At 39.9% G+C, this 22,607-nt stretch overlaps 1 protein-coding gene across 2 annotated transcripts; it reads left to right on the top strand.

The window, feature by feature from the left end:
• The first annotated feature begins 1,301 nt into the window (after positions 1–1,301).
• snx27a (sorting nexin 27a) lies at positions 1,302–14,704 on the top strand. 2 transcript variants are annotated; one of them, XM_044171643.1, is made up of 13 exons: positions 1,302–1,735; positions 4,708–4,933; positions 5,037–5,229; positions 5,598–5,662; positions 6,417–6,521; positions 6,833–6,911; positions 7,237–7,400; positions 9,387–9,476; positions 10,447–10,596; positions 10,915–11,043; positions 11,341–11,400; positions 11,597–11,645; positions 12,719–14,704. In XM_044171643.1, exons 1-13 carry the CDS (start codon positions 1,425–1,427, stop codon positions 12,787–12,789), a joined length of 1,692 nt encoding a protein of 563 aa, XP_044027578.1. In that variant the 5' UTR covers positions 1,302–1,424; the 3' UTR covers positions 12,790–14,704. The 2 variants fall into 2 exon arrangements, with proteins under 2 accessions (XP_044027578.1, XP_044027579.1); XM_044171644.1 differs by lacking the exon at positions 1,302–1,735 and adding an exon at positions 2,865–2,926.
• Positions 14,705–22,607: the final 7,903 nt, after the last annotated feature.

Raw genomic sequence — 22,607 nt, 5'->3', positions numbered from 1 at the left:
CCTCCAAAGGTGGTAGAGAATGACCGAGCCAAGATCCTGTGGGACTTCCAGATCCAGACTGACAGAATGGTAATGGCGAACCAGCCTGACATCGTGGTGGTTGACAAACAGCAGGAAAGCCGTTGTGGTTGATGTGGCGATACCAAGTGATGGCAACATCAGGAAAAAGGAACATGAGAAATTAGAGAAGTACCAAGGGCTCAGAGAAGAGCTGGAGAAGGCCTGGAAGGTGAAGGCAACAGTGGTGCCCGTGGTCATCGGAGCACTCGGGGCAGTGACCCCCAAACTGGAGGAGTGGCTACAGCAGATCCCTGGAAGAACACCAGACATCTCGGTCCAGAAGAGTGCAGTACTGGGAACAGCAAAGATACTGCGCAGAACCCTGTATGTATGTATGTATGTATATATATATATATATGTATATGTATATATATATATATATATATATATATATATATATATATATATATATATATATATATATATATATATATATATATAGAGGAAGTAACAGAGCACATTTTAGCGTTTACCATTATTCTGTAATTGTAGCTTGTGGCCACAGTGAGTGGTGTTCAGCAAAAATGACATAGCCTTGCTCTACCTATGGTTTTAAGATCCTCCTGTAACTTTACCTGAATATCTTTGTTTTGTTAGACTCCACTACATTTATATAATGGCTTTTTAGTGTTTTTTCTGCAAAATTATGTTTTACATGCAAAACATTAAGTAATAAAAACAAATCAAATACGATGTGTAGAGCCAGCACAATGGTTCACTGAGTGACACTTTCACCTCACAGCTAGAAGGTCCTGGGTTCAAACCTGACCTAGCTGGGGCTTTTCTATATATATACATACATATATACACACACACACACACACTAATATATATATGTGTGTGTGTGTGTGTAAATATGTATATTATTGTTGTTCTGTGTGTGGCTTTCCTGTGGGTGTCCCTGTTCCCTTGCACAGTCTAAAGACATGCATGCATGTGTTAGCCCTGTGAGAGACTGATTTCCCTGAAACAATTTTCTTCTTACTTGTGCTTTTTGTTTGTAAATGCACTGAGAGAGTTCAAAAAATGATAATAGATTAAAAAAAATGTCCGATTGAGTAAAGGAATTTACAATATAAGCAAATCAATAAATCTGTTACTCATATTGCCACAATAATTAATGTAACAGCTAATGGTAAAGTGATAAGGAACTCGAAAAGTTATGCACTATACAGACCAGACTTTCGGTGACGCCTCCGGGAGGTCACGTTGTGTAGCCGTGTCTCGTGACGCTACCGAGGGGCGGGTTATCAACAACAGAGTCGGTCTTAGGAGCTAACGATACTGAGGGGACAGAGCTTGAGTGTTGTTTTGAATTTGCTGGAAGACACTGACTCGAAGGGGGGCTAGGGCCTGTGGATAAGATGGCGGATGTAGAAGGCGATGAATCTCGGTCGGCTCTTCCTTCGGCATCCCGTAACGGTCCAGTTGTCGGTTCGTCTGCGGGCACCGCGGGCCACAACGCAGCTATCGTAACGTCAGGTCCACGGAAGGTGAGGATCGTCAAGTCTGAATCAGGCTACGGTTTCAATGTTCGTGGTCAAGTTAGCGAAGGAGGACAGCTTCGGAGCATCAACGGGGAACTGTACGCTCCTCTTCAGCATGTCAGCGCTGTTTTGCCCGGTGGTGCAGCAGACCGAGCTGGGATAGCAAAGGGTGACAGGATCCTGGAAGTGTAAGTCAGTTTATATCCGTTAAGCCAGGTAGTTAGCAAGTAAAGCTAGCTACCTAGTTTAGCCCGTGTTGATCCAATTTCAAGCATGTGTTAACATTAGCCATCTTCAAGGTATAACGCTACGTCAACTGTCTGTTATGACAACAAAAGTAGCCGTTTGACTAGCTAACTAGTTATTTGTTCAGTTTACGGGCATTCGTACCTAACTAGCTAAACATTTGGTGATGTAACGTTAGCGTTAGCTACATCAAGCTAACGCAAGTGAGTTAACTAGAAAGCTAACGAGATTACATAAATTGGACAACATGCTATGCATGTTGATTAGCTTTAGCTAGCTAGCGAGCCAGGTAGCTAACGTCTTATTTAGCTAGCCCTTTGCGCAGTGACTGCTTCAGCATGGTTGTGAGGACAAAGTTTAATTGACAGCCTTGTTGACATTGCATTGTCACATGCATAATAGTAGGGATGTATATTTTGTCCCTGCCCGAAGACCCTGAATGGCAGTGTTGTCACTCAAATTCAGCATGGTGTGTGCGCGCTTCTTGTCTTGACGAGAACGCTTGACAGACTATCCTTCACAACAGGCAGGCTGTGTACATGGGACAGTTCAAGGTGCTGTCTATTGTTTTTGCCCTTTATCCCTATCGGTTGAGGGAAGTTTTTATATATGGATTGACCTAAAGGAAATTTTGATGAAAATAACTTGCAGATAGATAATAGTCAATTTTAAGGATGCCCCCACAGAGCCTCCTTCTGGAAAGCATAAAAGGAACACGTTTTATTAGTAAATAATTATGTACACTTACTACAGGTATATATGTTTGGTAGAAGTCCTTGTATATTTGTGGCCTAGCATGAGTCATATAGTCAGGTTTTGAGCTGTTGACTAAAGGCCAAACTTAGAATAAAGAAGAAGAGAAACAGAAAACAAGGAACACAACTCATCTACTCATGTTTGCTGAGGCATCAAACCCCCAACCTGTGTTTTCTCCATTTTAACTGTTAAATTTCTCTCTGGTCATATGACAGGGCCAGTGCTTATCCTGTGACTTATTAACCAGGTTGACCAAATTCCACAAACACTCAAAAGAATCATCCGGTTAAGTATGTCATATGTCAGCATTTTAATCAAAGTTGAATGAGCAAGGACAGGGAACAGTGCTGCTTCACTGGTGGTAACCAGCTAACGTGGTATTTCTTGACTGACTCTACTGACTACTGCTTGATTATGTTTGTGTAGAACATCAGATTTTTCATAGTAACCTTTTAGAAAGAAATTGAATGAAAAACTTTACTTGCTGTGCTCTTGTGTGTGTGTGTGTGTGTGTGTGTGTGTGTATATACTGGAGACTAATAATGTCATTAGCTTTTGTAAAGTTTGACCTTGATGGTAAGCTATTAGTGGATTCATTGCCAATCCATTAATGATTGATGAAATAATTTAATTTCAGCCAACAAAATGTGAAGAGCTGCTTATCTCTTGTTCATATTAATATTTTGTTTGTTTGTTTGTCAGACATCACTTTAGGCTCTGGTAAATTGTAAGTTTGAATTTGTCTCTGTGATCTTTCATAGATGAAATATTTCATCAAAACATATTCACTACATTAATTGATAATTAAAATAGCTGATAGCCATATAGGTGCAGCACTACGTCAGTGTTAATATTGTTTAATTTCTGTCTTAGCCTAATTCACATTCTACCAACCCCCTTGTTGCTGATCAGCAACTGAGACACCTTTCTGGCATTGCTTTGTTTCTGTTTTATCTACTAAGAGTATGATGGGATCAGACTAGTGTAGAGACCAAAACTTCTCCCTTATCTTCCCATTTTGTTCTCCTCCTACCCCCAATTTTGCTGGCCAGTTGAACAATTCAGATAAATGCCATCATGTCAAGTCTCTATTCCTACAATAGACCAGCTCTCCCCATCTCCCATTGTTAACTTTATTTTCCACTATTCTCTCTTTATCCATTTGACTTATTCCCACTTTGATCCATGATACTATAGAGGTATACATTTATAAACAATAATGGAGACATGGCATAAAGTGGGCAGACCTATGCTTTTGCTTGCGCCATCCTCTCCTGTGTCTGCCTCACTGTTTCTCATAGGAAGATTAGCAGAGACACCTGATGCTGGTGCCATCTGGCCTCAGCAAAACCAAGAAGGGAGGTGTCTCACAGCACCAAAGGAAAGGGAGACATTAGAGCTGACCTGGTTACTCAGCACTCCCAACATTGTGTTTATCAATGGAGGACAAAATGCACTGACACCACCACACACCATAATAGGAAAATGAACAGGATGCATATTTGCAGCATTAGTAATATATTTTAGAATTATGCAGTGCAGATCTGAGATGTATTATTATATTTAAGGGTGCATGGATCGGTATCTGCACCAATACTGACCTTATTAAGTGAATCGGTTATTGACAGTGACATGACCAATACACATTAAATACAGTTTCTTCTTATTAAATTTGTGTTTCTGCCATCTGTTGCATTCATTCAGTCACAGTGGGCCGGCTCACTCTGTAGTGCCACTGCTATTCATGGCCTTATGTTACCTTACATAAAAATGATTACTCACTGGTTTTTAAATGTGGGGAAAAGAGAGAACCAGTAACGGACTGGTATTAGATATTGGTAGAACGCCCGAGTTTAAGTATTGGAATTGGTGTCAGGAGAAAAATAGCCTAGTTGGATCAGTGCATCCCTAATTATTTCCAACAAAGATGCATTTTGAAATATTTTAAAAAGCATTATTTGTATATATGCTACACTAATTTCACACCGTAGCAGCATGGTAAAGGTCCACTCAAGGCCTAATCTGTTCCCTCTGTGTGAGATTCGAATCATCTAACATGTTGAAACATAAATTGATCATGTGAAAAACAGTGGGAGAAGAGGGATTTAAAACTCCTCTTTCTTCCTCCACCTTTATCTTGCCCTCACTTTCCCTCAAGTAATGGGGTGAGTGTGGAAGGTGCCACCCATAAGCAGGTGGTGGACCTGATCCGTGCAGGGGAGAAGGAGCTGGTTCTGGCTGTGCTGTCTGTTCCATCCCAGGAGGCTGATGGTTTGGAAGGAGGAGAGGATGTCCAACCCAACTATGACTACAGTGACAAGCAGGCAGTGCCCATTTCCATTCCCACATACAAACATGTAGAGCAGCACTCCGAGAGGTTTGTGGTGAGTGCTGATTTGACATATTACCTTACCTTTTCTTTCTTGAAACAGCCTCTTGTGGCTGCCCCTCAAAATGTCTGTCCTGTCTTTGTCTCAATGACCATAGGTGTACAACGTGTACATGTCAGGTAGACAGCTGTGCTCAAAGCGCTACCGGGAGTTTGCTATCCTGCACCAGAACCTGAAGAGGGAGTTTTCCAACTTCAACTTCCCAAAGCTTCCCGGCAAATGGCCATTCTCCCTGTCTGAACAGCAGCTGGATGCTCGCCGTAGAGGCCTGGAGGAATATCTTGAGCGAGGTAGGCTGATTTGGAAAGGTCACTGGCGTATAAACCCACTTGTGTCTTGACTTTCAACCTGGGCAAAGGCAAATGGCTTTTCTGTTACCATTCGTCGTTCGAGAAGAATTACAGCTCCATTTTCATAGGCTGACGGTGAAGTAGACAAGCTATTTAGACCTATCAAAATCCATAATAGCCGTACATACCAATACATATACGTGCAGAAATCATGTAGTTAGGATAGAAAATAGTCCAAGCACTGGCTGTGATCAATTTTCCACCGTACTAGGAAAATATTGTAAATCTGAACAGAGAGTACAAACAAAGTGACATTTAGTTGTCCTACTTTGACCTCCCCCTCTTTCTGTCTCTGTATTTGTTTCTAGTTTGCTCTGTACGGGTGATCGGGGAGAGTGACATCATGCAGGAGTTTCTCTCTGAATCAGATGAGGTATGCATCTCATTTATTATTGTCCTGATATGGACTGTACTACAGTTGGATGTAGCTATTTCTATGTGATTTTTGATTCTGAGGTTTGAAAAGTTGTAGCTTTGAGTGGGCAAAACTTTCTCTGATGTACAACTTGCGTCTTGGAAAACAGGGAATCTGCACAGCACCACAGTATCTTGTTTATTATACTGCCTACTCTGCTTTCCAAAGTTAGATCTATATTTTGCTTTTCTGATAGATGGTATTAGGGATCTATTTATCTGATATACTGTATCTGATTTTGAACCTATTCAAGAGGATTTAGGGGAATTTTAAACATATATCTATTTAACCTCCTTCACTCTCTGTTTAAAAAAAACGAGCATCAGCAGTTATGGCAGTTGAGCTTAAATTACATGACAGTAGCTGGCCGCCCATCATGTATGCCAGTATGGAGTTTAAACGGGAGAGTCAGAACAGTCAAATAGTTAATTGCATTGCCTTTCTAGTGTTTTGAGGAATGACCACAACAGCAGAAAAAAATACAATACTACTGAATTAATCCAGCACTTGGGGAGGATTAGGACTTCTAACAGATAGTTCTGGTTTGGTTATGTCTTGTTTGTTGTTTTTTTAAATCCAGAAGTACTTACCAGTAATTCAAAACAAACACATGCATACACCCGCATACAAGCTGGCACACACCCTTGTTAATCCACACATGAGTTAATGCAGCTCTACATCTGTTCTCATTATGTGTTGCTTCTCTTCCCAGAACTACAATGGAGTGACAGATGTAGAACTGCGGATAGCCCTGCCAGACAAGACCACCATCTCTGTGAGAGTCCGCAAAAACAGCACCACAGACCAGGTGTACCAGGTAAGAACACATGACAGCTGCTTGGATGATGCTATCATACAGCTATATTGTACATTTTATTGTCCCACTGTTTGGACATCTGAAGTGGGCTTTGCATTCAGTTCTTAGCTAGAATTATGACACTGAGGATTGCAAAGTCAAATCATGTCTACTGGTAAATACATGATATTCCATTCTAGGTGTAGAACGTATGTTTATACTGAAAGAAAAAATGCAGACACACTTTATAAAAGATAAACTTTGATGCTGCAATAGAAATTCTAAAACAATGTTTTTCTTACATAACTGACTCTGTGTTGCTCTTCCTGTAGGCATTAGTGATGAAGGTTGGAATGGACAGTATTATGGCAAGCTACTTTGCCCTTTTTGAAGTCATCAACCACTCCTTTGGTAAGAACTGTATGTGCATTTGATGTATATGATTGTTTCACAGGGAAATTCATAGAGCCTTTGCACATACACTTGTGTATGTGCAAAGCCCTCTCTTGCCTTGACTTCATCATCAATTGACCACTAGTTTTCTAAATAAAGACCTGTATCATCCCACTCGTGAGTTTAATTCATTGGGCCTATATTAGGGGTATGTGTGCAGTTTTGGACAGCAAGGACAGGTAATTTGGTACAGGCTAGAATTTTTTTAATGACTAAACAGACACCCCCCCCTTGCTTTTCATCCCACTCCTCATCCCTCTCATCTTTCTATTATTTGTTGCAGTGCGGAAGCTGGCGCCTAATGAGTTTCCCCACAAGCTTTATGTGCAGAATTACACGTCGGCAGTGCCGGGGACTTGCTTGGCACTCCGCAAATGGTTGTTCAGCCTCCAGGAGGAGGAGTTGCTAAGAGACAACCCGTTGGCACTGCACTACTGCTTTCACCAGGTAATAACAATAATTGAATCCCACTTGCCATAGACTTAAGGGAACTCAGCACAAAATTTGATCTTCTGGGTTTTTTGCCAAGAGTTTATATACATCTTTCTGAGTTGAAACTGCTCAAACATGTTGGAGGTGTCAGCATTTTTGGTCATAGATAATTTCTGCCATAATCAGAGAAATTTACTGTATTACTCTACTCTTTTACTCTTAAAGGGACAGTTCACCCTAAAATCAAAAATACATATTTTTCCTCTTACCTGTAGTGCTATTTATCCATCTAGATTGTTGTGGTGTGAGTTACCGAGTTTCTGGAGATATCAGCCATAGAAATGTATGCTTTTTTTGAATATAATGGCACTATATGGCACTCGGCTTGTGGTGCTCAAAGCGGCAAAGAATATATTTGAAAAACTCAACAGCAATGTCTCTTTCCAGAAATCTTGACCCGGTTACTCAAGATAATCCATAGATTTGTTGTGAGCAGTTTCATGTAGGAACTAATAGTTCCTACACGAAACTGATCACAACAAGAGCAGTTTCATGTAGGAAACTGCGCATAAGAGCAGTTTCATATAGGAAACTGCTCACAACAAGGCCAATATCTCCAAAACTCTGCAACTCACACCAAAACAATCTAGATGAATAAATAGCACTACAGGTAACTGTCAATTACTCTTAACTACCTTTTACTACCTTTTTGTTTTGTCCAACTTTCGTAGACATTAAACACAATACAATATGTATTGTTATAATATAATATAACAATTTTGAAGCTGTCTTTTCTTCTGTAAGACTACTTTCCCAACATGCTTTTTAAAACAAGCAAATAATTATGTAATTATTTAAGAGTTTTTTGACAGTCCTGGACACAGAGGTTTACCCTTACCTGCAACTGACATCTCACTGAAGTCACATCCTAAACAATATATCAAGCTACTAACAATCAGGAAGTCCTAAATCCTACATAGTCTAGTGCTTTGAAATGCCACCACTTATTTACTTAATCAGGAAACCAGTGAACCATGCTATTCTACAAGCAAGCAAAACTTTTCCAGAAAAAGTAAAAAAAAAAAAAAAAAAAAAAGTCAACTGGAAAAATAATCCTCTAATGCAAATGCACTAAAAGTAGCCATAGCAGCAGCAGCCTACATGCTGTCCACTGACCAATAAAGGCCACTACCTGAAGCATTTTAGGCATGTGAGGTTCAGCAGTGACGCATTAAAGCGATTTTCTACTAGTAAAGTCAGCACATCAGCAGCTGAAAACAAACCTATCCAGAATACTTAAACCTGCAATAGATCATTTTTTGGGTCACTTGAGGGCAGCAGAAGCAAGTTGTGAACACAATATTGACAAATCATCAGCTTTTTAAATTGATATGGCGAACATGTTAGCAAACAGTTGCTTTTACACATCCAGCAGTTATGGAGCAACATTATCATTCATCAAGTCGTGTTTCTGTCCACCTGGCAAATGTAAGTCCAATATTCACTCTCTTTTATCTCTGTTTTTGGTCTCTACTAACTCCTGAGGGAAATATCTGGCTCTTCAGCTGCTAAAAGCTACTAGCTTCACCAGCTAGTCTCTAACTGTGTTTGTCTGCGTTTTGGTGCTGAGCAGGTAGTGCACAGTGGGTTTTTAGTTTTTCACATGAAAACAGCTGCCTGCTGCAGCTGAAAGCAAAGCTATGAAAGTAGAGAGAGTGACTCAAACCAGTAAATTTGCTGGAGAATTCGGATGAGAATTCTCTGTAGGTGACGCCTTTCACAATGTCATTTGATACGTTATTATAAAAAATATCAGTTATAGCCACTTTAAAATGTTATTTTAACAGGTTATTGCTGAGGTTGAACTCTGTTGCTTGAGGCAGAATATCATTTTGCTAAATTTTTTTAATGGACTATAATTTTTATGCAGTGACCTCAAATGTTAAATGGTGTTGTATCTCTTCATGGCCCCCCCATCCACCTCACCTCCTATTTGTCTAGGCATTGGAAGATGTGAAGAAGGGATTCATAAAAACAGAGGACAAATCCTACCAGCTGCAGAAGCTGGCAGAGCAGCGCAAGATGGCCACGGTCAGTCCCACAGACCACTCTTTGTTCGGGGAGGGGATTGGGATGACTACACTTTTTGCCTGCTGACCAGAGCCATCACCAAAACGTTACCAAATAAAAATGGACAGAAAAGTCAGAGACCCTTTCACACTTCAGAATACAGCCCTATGGTGCAAACAGATAAAGCCATTGAATTTATATTGATGTTTGTAGAACATTAACTGAAAGTGGCATGTGTGAATGTGAAGGCTTGTGTGTGTAAATTCAAACTATATTCACAACCATGTAGCCACCCAACAGAACATTTACAAGCTTTTAAAGGTCAACCTTAGATAAATGAATGTAAAAGCAACACTGGTTTATATCTACTTCTGTGATCTGATTGTTCCAAATGTTAGGCAGTATCTGATTTCAGAAATGTTCACGCAAACAGGAAACCTGGTTGCATCATCCGGATCAGGGACTAAAAAGAACCAGGTGGAGAAACCATACTATTTGGTTACCGTGCACCCTTACTCCTGTCTCGTAAAAGTCCAAATTTGCAATAAAAAGACAGGAATGTGAATGTAGTGATATCGTAATGTAGTGGAATAAAAGGAGAGATTATAACTTATACTGTAGCTGTGTGTCTTGTATCCAAAATAATTGTGTCCAAATCTAACTGTGTGCTCTCCTACCACCTCTCCTCTGTTCACTTACTGCTCCATTGATACAAATGCATTAACAGCAAAAATGTCTTAAAGCAGCAGCATCACATCATGAAACAAGTTTCTCATAAACAGAAATACTTTTACCAAAATACCATTATTAATATAGTAATGTAGTTAGGGGGGTGGGTGAGGACTCTGGTCACAGCCCAAACTACTTGTTAACTGGAGTTTTAGAGTAACTGGACTAAGCAAAGAGACGTAATCTTATTTAGATTGCCATAACCTGGTTTCTTACAGCATTAATGACTGATGTGTGTTCTCTATAAATACTTGTTTGTTAGTACCTGAGTCTGCTGCGGACATGTGAGGGCTACAATGAGGTGGCGTTTCCGCACTGCTCCTGTGACTCCAGGAGGAAGGGACATGTCATCACAGCTATCAGCGTCCATCACTTCAAGCTGCACGCTTGTACTGAGGACGGCACGCTGGAGGTGAGTATTTGTCTGTGCTTGTTTGATTTAAAAAGTGTAAAAATACAGTACTAGTAGAGGATCCAACTTATCACTTTTTAAGGCAACGTAGTTTTTTTTTTTTTTTTTTTTTTTTACTATTTAGTAAAAATATGGATATTACCTTATTAAATGTAATGATTATTTCATGGATATACAATTTTGTATAATAAAATCAAATCTTTGTTATATTTTCCTAAGTAGATTTCCCAGATACTGAATTGTAAATCAAACATTAATTTAAACATTTATAAGCCTATGTATGCACAGGGCTTACCTACTGTAAACTCTCTCCCTCAGAACCAGGTGATAGCTTTTGAGTGGGGGGAGATGCAGCGCTGGGACACCGATGAGGAGGGGATGGCGTTCTGCTTTGAATACGCCAGAGGAGAGAAGAAACCTCGCTGGGTCAAGATCTTCACTCCATACGTGAGTTTGCACACACTAGCACTGCTGTTTGACATGTTTTTCATTGTGTTTAATGTATTTATTCATTCACTTGACAGATGTGATTTTTAAAAGAACAAATTGTTGCAAAATTCCACCAACACTTTCATAATGCGTATGTGATTTAAAAGTCAACACATTTTCCTTCATATGTAATCAAAGCAGTAGTAAGAAGAAGCAAAGACAACCAACAAAACTTAACTCGTCACAGTGACTTTGCAGCGTGATTGTGCTGTATTGGAAGGCTGAATAACAATTGTCTTTGTTTTTTTCTCCCAGTTTAACTACATGCATGAGTGCTTTGAGCGTGTCTTTTGTGAGCTGAAGTGGAGGAAACAGGTAAGGGCCACTCCTTTCCTCTTTTCATTCTGGGAAGCACATGACTCCATGCCAAGTTTAAGATTCTAAATTTGGCTGCTTATTACATTTTTCAAATTATTGCATTTCAAACACAATAAGCCACTAACATGTTTTCTTTAGGCTTTTGTGATTGATTAGTTTTGTATTTCCTGTGTATTGATTTCTTTGCTGTCAGGTTGAGGAAGAGGCATCTGACAAAGACAACAAAAACTGCAGCAACAATGGTAAGCAAGCATGTTTTACATATTTTTTGTCCTAAATACAAAGTGATAATATTGTTATTATTAACACAGTTGATAAAACAAAGCACCAGCACTGAAGGGTAAGAGGCTAGATTTTATCTAGCGCAAATCATAAAGAAATATGTATTCAGATGTGGTGCTGAGTGGTGCTTTGAATGACAGCACCCATCAAGCACCATGAATTATGCAAAATTTCCCTATCTGACAAAAACTAAAAGGGCAAGGGCAGGGAGAGGATTTCAAGTATGCTACTGTACGTAATGTATGTATATGTGTGTGTGTGTGTGAATGTGTGAATGTTTTACTAGTTTATTTAGTAAGTAACTTTAGTTCATTGACATTGGATTACACCCGGCCCTAAAAAAGGTGCATTCAGATACGCTATTGTTTTATTATCTCTTTTGTGCAACTCTATTGCATTTAAGGAACTGAACAAAGTCAAGGGGAAACTACAAAGCAGAGAAAAGGCTGCATTTTATAGACAATTTACCAGCGCTTGACAATGCACTTAACTAAGAGAGTACATTTTCCTCCAGTGCTATCAGATTACTGTGAGAAGACATATATATACTGATGTATTTGTGCATACAGTGTATTCAAGTATTTGTGTATAGACATGTGACTCGCTATCAAATCCATCTCCAAGAGACTCACACATTAGAGGGAAGTTGAAACAATTTGTTGTCCCCATGTGAGACAGCACAAGATCAGCAATACAAGTACAGGGACAAGCAACTGCAAGGCATGAGGATGAGTTAGCACCCTTTGGAGTTACAGGAACAGAGACACACAATGAATAGCTAAGGACTGAGAAGCTTAGAAAGTTGAGGACATCCAGATATAAGGCGAGTGCCTCCGCATGTCACGGAGGCACTTGTAGAATCATAATCACTAGTTGAAGCACAGTAGAAATTCAGGGAAGTTTCTTAGTGCTACTGTTGCTGAGACACTGACTGATCTGTGTTGTGTTGTGGCAGCATTTTCGTAAGTCACATGACATGCGAAAAAAGCCCATCATTCAGACTTGTTCCCTGAACCGTCTCTCTGTGTTCCAGACTATCTGCCTCCTCTGGAGACACAGCAGAAGGGATGGCGCCACCTAGGGGGGGAGATCGCAACTTCCTAAAACCATTTATCTTCACTCAAACTAGAACTGGTCCACTCACATCATCACAACCACCCCAGAGAGCGCCCATCGACAAACACAGAACTGAGTGACAGACTGAGGCGATCCAAGCCCCGAAAACAAACTGAAAGTGACCAATTTGTGAAATTGGAATAGTCACACTTAACCAACCCCAGGGATACACACAGCAAGAAGAGCTATGAAGGAGAACAAACAAAAGCCAACTTTCATGTCATTTACTAGATCTCCATAGCGTGTCTGTTGTTTTCCTCCATGCATCTGCCGTGTGATGTGGGGCAGGACACAAGCAAATTCTCACCACTGGTTGAGATGTAACACACACATACAGTGTGTGACTGGTCAGGATCACCACAGCGCTGCAGCACCATTTGCGCAAAGAGAGCACCTCGATGACTCACCACCTGATGAGGGAGCAGACTTATGGAATAGGACTGTGACGGGCGGTTCTCCAACACGATCGGCTCGGCCCAAAGCCTTCAGCGTGGCCCTCGTCTGCTAAACTGAGCTGAGATGATGGAGATGAAATTAAGAAGGGAGGGATATAGAAAAACGGGGTTTTCACTTTAACAGTTAGTGATAAAGAGAGAAAGCAAAATCATGCTTTAAACTGATGATGGACATTAACATAAAAATTATGTTTTCTATCTGTAAGGTCAGAAGTATTCTGTCCTTGTCAGAAAACATAAATGTAACTAACTGAAAATGGATGTGGGGGAACATGTTCATAATTGTGTGTATGTTATGTATCTTCTGATAAAATATAGATTAATATAAGAGCTAAAATAATTGGTTTCTTGATCTAACACAATGGAACTAACTGAATTGCGTTCAAGCTGCTCTAACAAATCTCCATTTTTCACCTTGTCTATTGGTCTGTTGGCAGTCTGCCATTAATGTCAGTATGTGTATTTATCCCCCTCGCAAGTGTTTTATTGTGGTGATTTTGCAGAGCTTGGAAGTTGAGAGGAAGAGGTTTTCTCATTCTCAGCTCTGTGCACGGATGATCTCTTGAACGAAAGGTTGATGGGCCAAACGTTGATGTTTTTGAAATGGCACACGTTCTACATGGGTAATCTTTCCGACAGATTATGAATATAAGGGCAGGAAAGTTTTTTTTTTTGAGTGTATGTCCGTTGAGCTGCAGTTTTCTGAACAGGCAGCAGAGAGCAGCAGAGTGTAAGACAGATTTTGTTGTATGTTTTGAGCAGAAATAGAAATCCTCTCAGAGCTTCTTAAAGTGTGATCCCTCGGGCTCTGTAACTCACCCAAAATTATCACTCCTCTGCAGTTTGTCCATTAACCACGTCAGGAGGACAGATTGTGTGTATGTGTGTGTTGTACAGAGTAGATGGTGCATAAAGTTGTGTGACTGCAACCACAACCATCAGCATACATAGCGATGCAGACAGCTGTCTGCCTCTTACGACACCTAAATGAGTGCAGTATTAGTTGTGCGTGCTTGCACATGGCATATGACTATAATGACAGTTTTACAATTTACACTGCTTATTTTTTCTCTGTGTAGATGTTCAGTTTCAGACATTTTTGTCTCACTTTAAGTGTGTAGAATGCAGGTATACATGCTGACAAAAAATGCTTCTGAATGGAGACAATGTGGGTAAATGTACTGATTTCACCTGAATGCAATAGAGTTTTGTTTATCCCACTAAGTGCTAGTAGTCTATCAGAGCCTAATCATTACTGACTCATTCTTGTTCTTCACTTGCCTTCTTCACACTTCTGGCAGCGACCAAAAACATGAAGTGATGAGAGTGATGTTGGTTTATTTTTTTATTCACACTGACTTTAGAGCACAAGTTCAAGTTTCACTTTGTTTGTTTGTTTGTTTTCTCCAGTTGAGCTTAGCTTTCGGTTCAATAAAATGTTTAATTCATGCCTAGGTTTAGTCATAATTTGCTTTCAGTCAGTTACCTTGGAGCATGCTTGTGTGTGTGTGTGTGTGTGTGTGTGTATGTGCGTGCTGTTTTTGTGTGTGCGTGTCTTCTATGTTTATCATTGACATTGCTGATAAGCTTTTAGGCTCTGATTGGATGTATCTGATGAGCTGTCGGTGTGAGAGCCAGCAAATGAAGATGGGGTTTTGTATCTGTAGGCAACGACAGCGGAGACGCCAGACGGATTGAGACGAATAGGAGGCGTCTCCTATTGTCTAGCTAACATTCTCAGCTGCTCACATGCTTTTTCAGCATAACACGCACATACACATCCCTGTCTCCCTGATACTCTGTGTTTATGGTTTGACAAAATTGTTCAGTGCAAAATTGCAAGATATTTTGTTTTGTTATTTGTCATCCAGTTGTTGCCTCTGGAACAGGCCTCAGTTATACAACAGCCTATAGCAATACATACCATACTGTAGTAGCACCACAGATAGCTGGATTGAGACAGAAACCGCAATGTGCAGATTGCTGGATGGTCATTTTGACAGGCAAAGTAATAGCCAATTTAGAGATGGATGACATAAGGATTGGAGCTGTTCAACCATGATGGGTTTGGGGTTTTATTTTTTATTTTATTTTTTTTAGATGTAGAGGGAGAGGCAGATAGAGGTTGTGTGATTGTGTGTGTTGGCTTTTCTGTCCTCTGCTCTTACTCTCTCCAGGTTGGTCTCCCCCTCATCACAGGGGGATGTGGTTGCCGTGGCAGCACCACGTTGGCTCAACACACTCAGTGCATCCTCTGTTCCTTTTATTCCTGTCAGCCAACTAACTCATTCCTCCCAATAATGTATTCAAAGCAGTGTTTTTTACTGTTTGATGTTTGTTCTCTGTCCCCGTGGCTCATGCTGCTGTGAATAGGCTTTTAGAAAGCTGCCGTTCTTTATATTTTTGTGTTTCGGTTTTTCTCGTCTGCGCCAGGTGCCATCTTACGCTCAGTCTCAGTCACAGGCAGGTGTGCATACTGTCGGTTGTCGTCCGTTTCGGTCATCAGTGAGATCATGTCATAGTAACAGTGTTTAGGTGAAAGCAGGGAGATGACAGGAATGTTAAGAAGCATGTCTTTGTGTGGTTGGCTCATGTTTGTTTGTCAGTGTACACTGTGCTGTGAGCCACCTGTGTTTGTGTTAGAGATGCTGGACAGCTTTGGCTTGTTAGTGAATGATTATTTACCAGATAGAGGATTGAATTTCACACAGGATGTAATGGATAAAAATAATGTTGGATGGTACAGCAAACATGGTGGCAGTAGAATTAAAAATGAACTTGTCCATGTATGGAGCGCACAGGAGGCTCAGAAAGTTTGTGTTCATCACAACCGCCACTGAAATGTTTGTCTAAATGTTGCTGTTGCTATAGTAACACATCAGTCTTCTGAGTCTCGTGTCAAATCAGCATTGATTTCCATAACAGTATTCAGTGGCAGATATTGTATAAGATCTTTTCTGTTCTACGGCATTTCAGGCTCCAGTGTTGGAAGTGACATTTATGAGGCCGCTCAGTCACTCTTTACTTTGAAACTGTTGCTTCAGTCAGAGCTACTACGTTTGTCTCATCTGTGCTTTTGTGTAGACTTGATGTTCGTCGATCTCTGGAACACGCGTACGGCTCGGAGGGAATTAGCTGCTGGCTTTATTATTTCAGCTGAAGTATCCTACCTATGACTAACATGAAGGGTGGATGTGCTGTTTTAAAAAGTGTTAGCCTTTTGTGTAATTCATTTCTGTTCATTGTTCTCAACCCGGGGCTTTTCCATGGCAAGTAGGCAGTGACATTAATTAAAAACCTAAGCCTTGTTTGTCTGTCGTCAGCATAACCTGTAAATAGTTGTTTTAAAAAGAAAAAGAGAATATCTCTTGGACAAAATGCACTCCTGTTTCTCCAACCCAAAACTTTTATTTATTTAAGCAGAAATTATAAAGATTGGGGAAATTATAGTGTACAACGCTAGAGCCACCGTTGATCATTAATTTTGTGCGTGGGCAACGGCTGTATGGAGGATTAGCTAACTACACAATGAAACAAGCTGTCAAAAAGAGAGGCAGTGTCTAAAGACATTAATTAACACCTGAAGCAGAACTAAGCTACAAAATGGCGAGTTTTATATCTTTAAAAAAACACATGAAGGTTTACTAACCAATTTGAGAAAAGGGGGGGAAAGGTTTGAAAATGTTGTGTAGAGTAATAAATTGTAACAATATTTTAAATAAAGTTATATATTGGGGAAAAAAGCTGTCTGCCTGAATTTATTTAATCTCTCTAGGACATAAAATGAACTGTGGACTAATTTTCTTTATGTTGGCAGTAATCTGAATTAGCTTCCGTTGGGGGCTTTTTACCAGCTGTTAAATGATAAAGCACTTGGTTTGTGTTTATCAATGTATGGATTCTCTTCCTTTCCAGTGGGACCTGGCCAATGTCAAGACTGTCGTCCAATAAAGACATAAAGAGATAAAGCAACAGCAGTGCTCATCTGGGACCAATTCACTTCTTGAAGCAAAAAAAAAATGAGCACACCTAATAAGCTTTTAATGTCTTTAAATTTGAATTGGTCAAAATGTTACAGCCATGCTGAATAAATTGCTTTAATGATCGTTTCTGTTGTGAGCTGCCAAGCAAGGTGATGGCAGAGTCTCATTCATGCACTTCATTCAGTCTCAAGGTTTATTTTAACCGCCTCACGTTTGGAGAGATACGGCCTATAATTTGTGCATGTGTGGGAGGCATTTATGCAAATGTAGTTCATATTGGGTCACTGGTGGTAAATATTTAGTTCAGAGCAAAATAGTTTGGCACAGATTGACTGTTAAGGGGCTGAAGTTGATTTGACAGTGTTTTTTGTTTTTCTCAACACTTCTAACTGCAGTGTAAAGCCTGCTGGATGAGACGGGAAGGAGGGCTGATCATGGCAAGGAACAGATGTGATAGTTTCCTGGCCAGAAACATTTCAGTATCCTGTATCCTCATTTGAGTAGCCTAAAGAGGTTTAAGATGAATAGAAAAGTATGTCACTACTTTTTTTGGAGCCAAACAAATGAAAACAGGTCAAAGAAAAACTGTGCTTGATTAGTAGATATCTCACTTATGAACGGAAGTGCTTTGCTGCAGTGCTTGTCTTCAGAGCATACTCTCTATTCTCTATTTAAAAATGCACATTTCCTGTCTGAAAACAGCCCCAGGTCTGCAGGAAGAAGTGCTGTACAGTACATAACAGGTCCCATGGCAGGGAGCATGGCCGCTAATAAAAAGGTCCACAGGCACATTATTCTGGCAGAGAAACAGGCACAGTGACATTTTGATGGTCACATGCTGCACAGATCTTTATGTTCTTCACTGTGCTCGACAGGAGCAGGTAGTGGGAAACTGAGGTGAGGCATTATTCAAACCAAAAATACAGGGCCTCTTAATGCACCCCGTGGAACAAAGCCCATAAAATGTTGTTAGCATTGGCACTGCTGAGGTGAAAATACTCATCTCATTAGAGCTTTCTCATGTGGGCTATATGCTGACTGCAGGCTGCCACCCTGACTTCACCACCTGCCCTCACTTGCCATTTTTCTTATGTCCAACTCTGAGAAAGATAGAATTTAAACTTGCCAGTGTTAATACTTATTGTCTATCAGGTGTGACTATTGACTTATTATTAATCCACACTAAGAGTATATAAACTGATACTAAGTATCATATATAGTCTAAATACTTATGTCAGTAGCCAACCTTAGCAGCTGTGCTAGTTATTTAGCAACCATAACCATTGCTACCTTGTCGTTATTGTAAAACTCAACTGATAATTAGCTGATATTAAGTTAAGACTCCAGTAATACTCTAGAAAACACTGATTTGGTGATTTGCAGGCCAAAATATGTCCAGACATCTACATTAAAACTGGGTTTAACTTGGTTGAAAAGTGAGAGTCTTTAGATGAAGAGGATACATATAACTATTGCATAAACAGCATTTCAGTGACTATAAGTAAGTGTGTTGTTAAGACCTGCTTCACATTGAAATATAGTGATTAAAATGCTGGTGAAAATGTGTAAAAAACTTTTGACCTGGTTAGACATCTAAATGTCTTTTGGTCAGCAAATCAGTGCTCATTGGTAGTGTAGGAAAGTAACTAAGTACATTTACTCAAGTACTGTATTTGAGTACAAGTTAGAAGTACTTGTACTATACTTGAGTATTTCTAATTTATGATTCTTCTTTATACTGCCACACCATTTCACAGGGAATATTGTACTTTGCATATTAAGAAAGAATTTACATACAAAAGTTGATTATGTTATTAAGTATGATGCATTGTTATAGTATAAACTACACAGCACTACATGAATTACTTAAAATTAGCTCCCTCTTAGCCAGCTAGAACATTAAAATGCTGGCTACAATGCATTAATGCTAATAATCTAATATTATAACATATGATAATATAACACTGCATAATGAGTCATTTTACTTTTGATACTAATAACAAGTGCTAATAGTACTTTTGTACTCAAGGGGAATTTTGAATGCAGGACGTTAAAACCAGGTTAAAAGGGAGGAAAGGGCGACTTAAGAAAGTGAAGCATACAAATGGATGTCTAGGTGAAAACAGGGTTTTCATATAACCATTGTTTCAAGAGAATTTTAATTATTATTTTTTAACGTGTAATTAGGACCTACTTCACATTTGACGTCTTTTGACCTGCGAATCTCCAAATCAATCTTTACTGGTATAACTTAATAACAGTTTGTAGTGTACTAAGTTATTCACAATGACCAGTCTTAAAAAAGTGAGACCAGAGAAGTAAGACCTAAGATGGATCAACACCCACTGGTTGACATGCAGTGGGGAGGAGGACAAAGTGAACCCTCTTGTCGTACATTAAGAACACTTCTTCTAAACAGATAGAGTGATTTTAACTGTGGAATAATGTCCTCAGACCCACAGAATGGCTGCTTACCCACTGATCACACCTGAGGGAAAATGTGTTAAGTCCACTTGTGTTGAGGCTTTAGTGAAAACAGTGTGAGAGTCTCTCCAACATGCCATTCCCAGTTTTACACAGAAGCATCTGTGCTGGTCTTTAGCTTTTGGATTTACTCTTTGTCTGTCTTTTCCTGTGTGTTTATCCAGCGTGCCAAGCAAATTGCTTTTTTGTGTCTGTTCCTTGTCTGCTTCCCAGAATAGAAGGATGGATCTGGAATCTCAAATAATGTTATGTAACAAAAAAACTTGTATAATTATGTAATGTATAATTAAAAGGCATAACAGTTTCAAATCAAGACTCCTAACACCCTTCATGCATAGAAGTCCTGGATTATCCCTGTTTGTTTTTCCTCATTTTAGTAAACCCATTTGAGTTGCACTGAATTGCAACATTCTCCAGAGAGGGGCAACAGACATTGTGTAAGATATAAATATGTCCCAAAAACTGCAGTTATGTATCATGAGATTTAAATTTTATGCTTATTATTAATTAAAAAAGAGAGTTTTAATTTCTGGAGTAGCATCAAATCACATCACATTTGCAGGTATGTTTCACCGTAAAGCACAATACACATTTCTGCAGTTTCAAGGACATCTTCTTTTCTTTTGTTACAGGTTTTTTATATCATTTACTCTAGCTCTATAATTGTGAGGAAAATAACAGGTGTCTAAAATAACAAGTGTCTGGATAAGGCTGCATGATGATTCCAACTTCATTTCATTCTACCAGGCAGATTAATCACATGACATTAAATGCATAAATAACTGCTCAGCCATGACATTAATTTTGCTCTCATTCTGATTCCACCATTAGAATTAGGCACTGTTTAAAGGGGCACCCCACCAATTTTACACATGAACCGATTAAGTTTACTCGCCACAAGGAGTTCTGCTCAGCCTGTGGAAACAGTTGTTTAACGTCTTCTGTGGCTCTGGAGGGAGTTTTCCAAAGTCTGAAGAAATAACTGTGATGGTGTCTTGGCTTGGGTTTGGAGACATAACATTTTTAACCGAAAGCATTACACATTGAAGGTGTGGGATTAAAACAGAAGTGTGTTTTTAAGAGGCGGGCACTCTAATAACTAGAGAGTAAAAGTCAGGATACCTCAGCCTCTGCTGCTTTAAGTTTTGATTATTCTTTTTTCAATCTGTCCCTGCAGTTTTATGAAAATGAAATATTAGATCGCTGCAGTGCCCCTTTTAAAAAGTCAATGAACAGATGCGTCTTAGTTTATTATTCAGAGTGCAAGTGACGTAGATAAAACTTAATTGATTTCCTCGTGTTGGAAAATGAGTAAAATTTCTCAGTAACTTAGATTTACAATTTACACTTTTGCCAATGCCTGTAGGTCCTGGAGTAGAAATGCATTGAAAGGATGAATGAAGTTATTTGTAGCTTGCCTTGGCATTTTGGATGCATTTTATCTTAATATTTTCTACCAGTCAAATAAGAAATCATAACTCAGTCAACTTAGAATTAGAGTATAACAGTGAAATAGCCACTACTGTAGAGAGCAACCAGCCACCCTTGACTTGTTGGTTAAGAGGCTCTTGTTTCCTCAGGGCGGACACCTCGTGTTCACTTAACCTTGTGACCGCGGCGGCCCGGGCTGGTTAAACGGCGGTCTGTAAAGTGACTGAATGTGGCTTGGCAGGATTAATCAAGCCTAACGACACATCTGTAGGTAGGCTTGCTGGGAGGAGGGAGCATCAGTCACCGTCTGGAGCATCTCTCTCTCTCTCTCTCTGCTTCTCTTCAGCTGTATCGACCAGCGCTTTGGGCCCTTGGTAATTAAAAGGCATTGATCGGCCTCAGCCGCAAGATGTTGGCATGCGATCATGCAGCACAGTACACTGGGCCCCCTTAGAGAGAACAGGTGTGTATGCACATGAGTGTGTGCATCTGAATGTGTATTTCAACATGTATGTAGTGTGTTGTGCAAATGTTTAATGAACATTATAAATGAATGTGTTTATATGCGATATGGGATTGCCTCATGTAATATCTCTGGCTGTGTTTAGTCTTTATGAGGTTAACTTGTGGGCTTCTTTCTGGTTCGTTTGTATGCTTTGCAGTGATTGCATTTTTTTAGCTTACATATCACCACCCCATTAACACAGTCATAGAGCTGTGTGAGGCCTAAAGTGCCTCCAGTGAGGTTCAGTTGAGTTACCCATCTGGTAAAATATCTGATGGCCTGGGAGAAAGCTTTAGGTCGGCGCGCTCTTATTAAATGAGAATCGGAGAAGAAAAAAACAACAACTGATTGATTCTATGAGTACGCAAGCCCTTAGGCTCATCTTCCCCATGGACACACACAGTCTTCACACACGTTCTCTCTCTTCTTTTATTCCATCTGAGTGAACACAGTAAATCTAAGTGCCACTAGATTGCAAGCGCTGCACATTTTTCAACCTCAGAGAGAACAGGGAGCCTTGCCTGGGCTGAAGAAGGACCAGCACACTAGTATAAATACACCCCTGACTCTTTACTCAGTCTGACACACTGACTGAGTGACACAGTGAAGGCCACATACACCAACCCCACACATTCAGAGTCTTCTCTTGATGGACATATACTTGCATGAAAATATGTCTCTAATTTCTGTTTATATTTTCCCTTGTGGTGTGATATACTGCAGTGGCCTTTCATTTGATGTCTGTGACTGAGTTATGCTTGTCTGAGCACCCATCTCCCCTGCCTCTGTCCCTCATAAATCCGATGAATTACCCAGTATGCCCCCTCTTTCCTCCATTAACCCCCCATCCCCCTCCCTCTTCTCTCCTTCCTGAACGAGTGATCAATTAAGGCCCTGTCCAGTCCTCACTGTGCGTCAGCACTTTCTCTCCTCCTCATATCCCCTCGC

Source organism: Siniperca chuatsi, linkage group LG17 (genome assembly GCF_020085105.1).
Source record: "Siniperca chuatsi isolate FFG_IHB_CAS linkage group LG17, ASM2008510v1, whole genome shotgun sequence".
Taxonomy (NCBI): domain Eukaryota; kingdom Metazoa; phylum Chordata; class Actinopteri; order Centrarchiformes; family Sinipercidae; genus Siniperca; species Siniperca chuatsi.
Note: the sequence above shows the minus strand (reverse complement) of the source record. Positions and strands in the feature narration are given on the sequence as shown.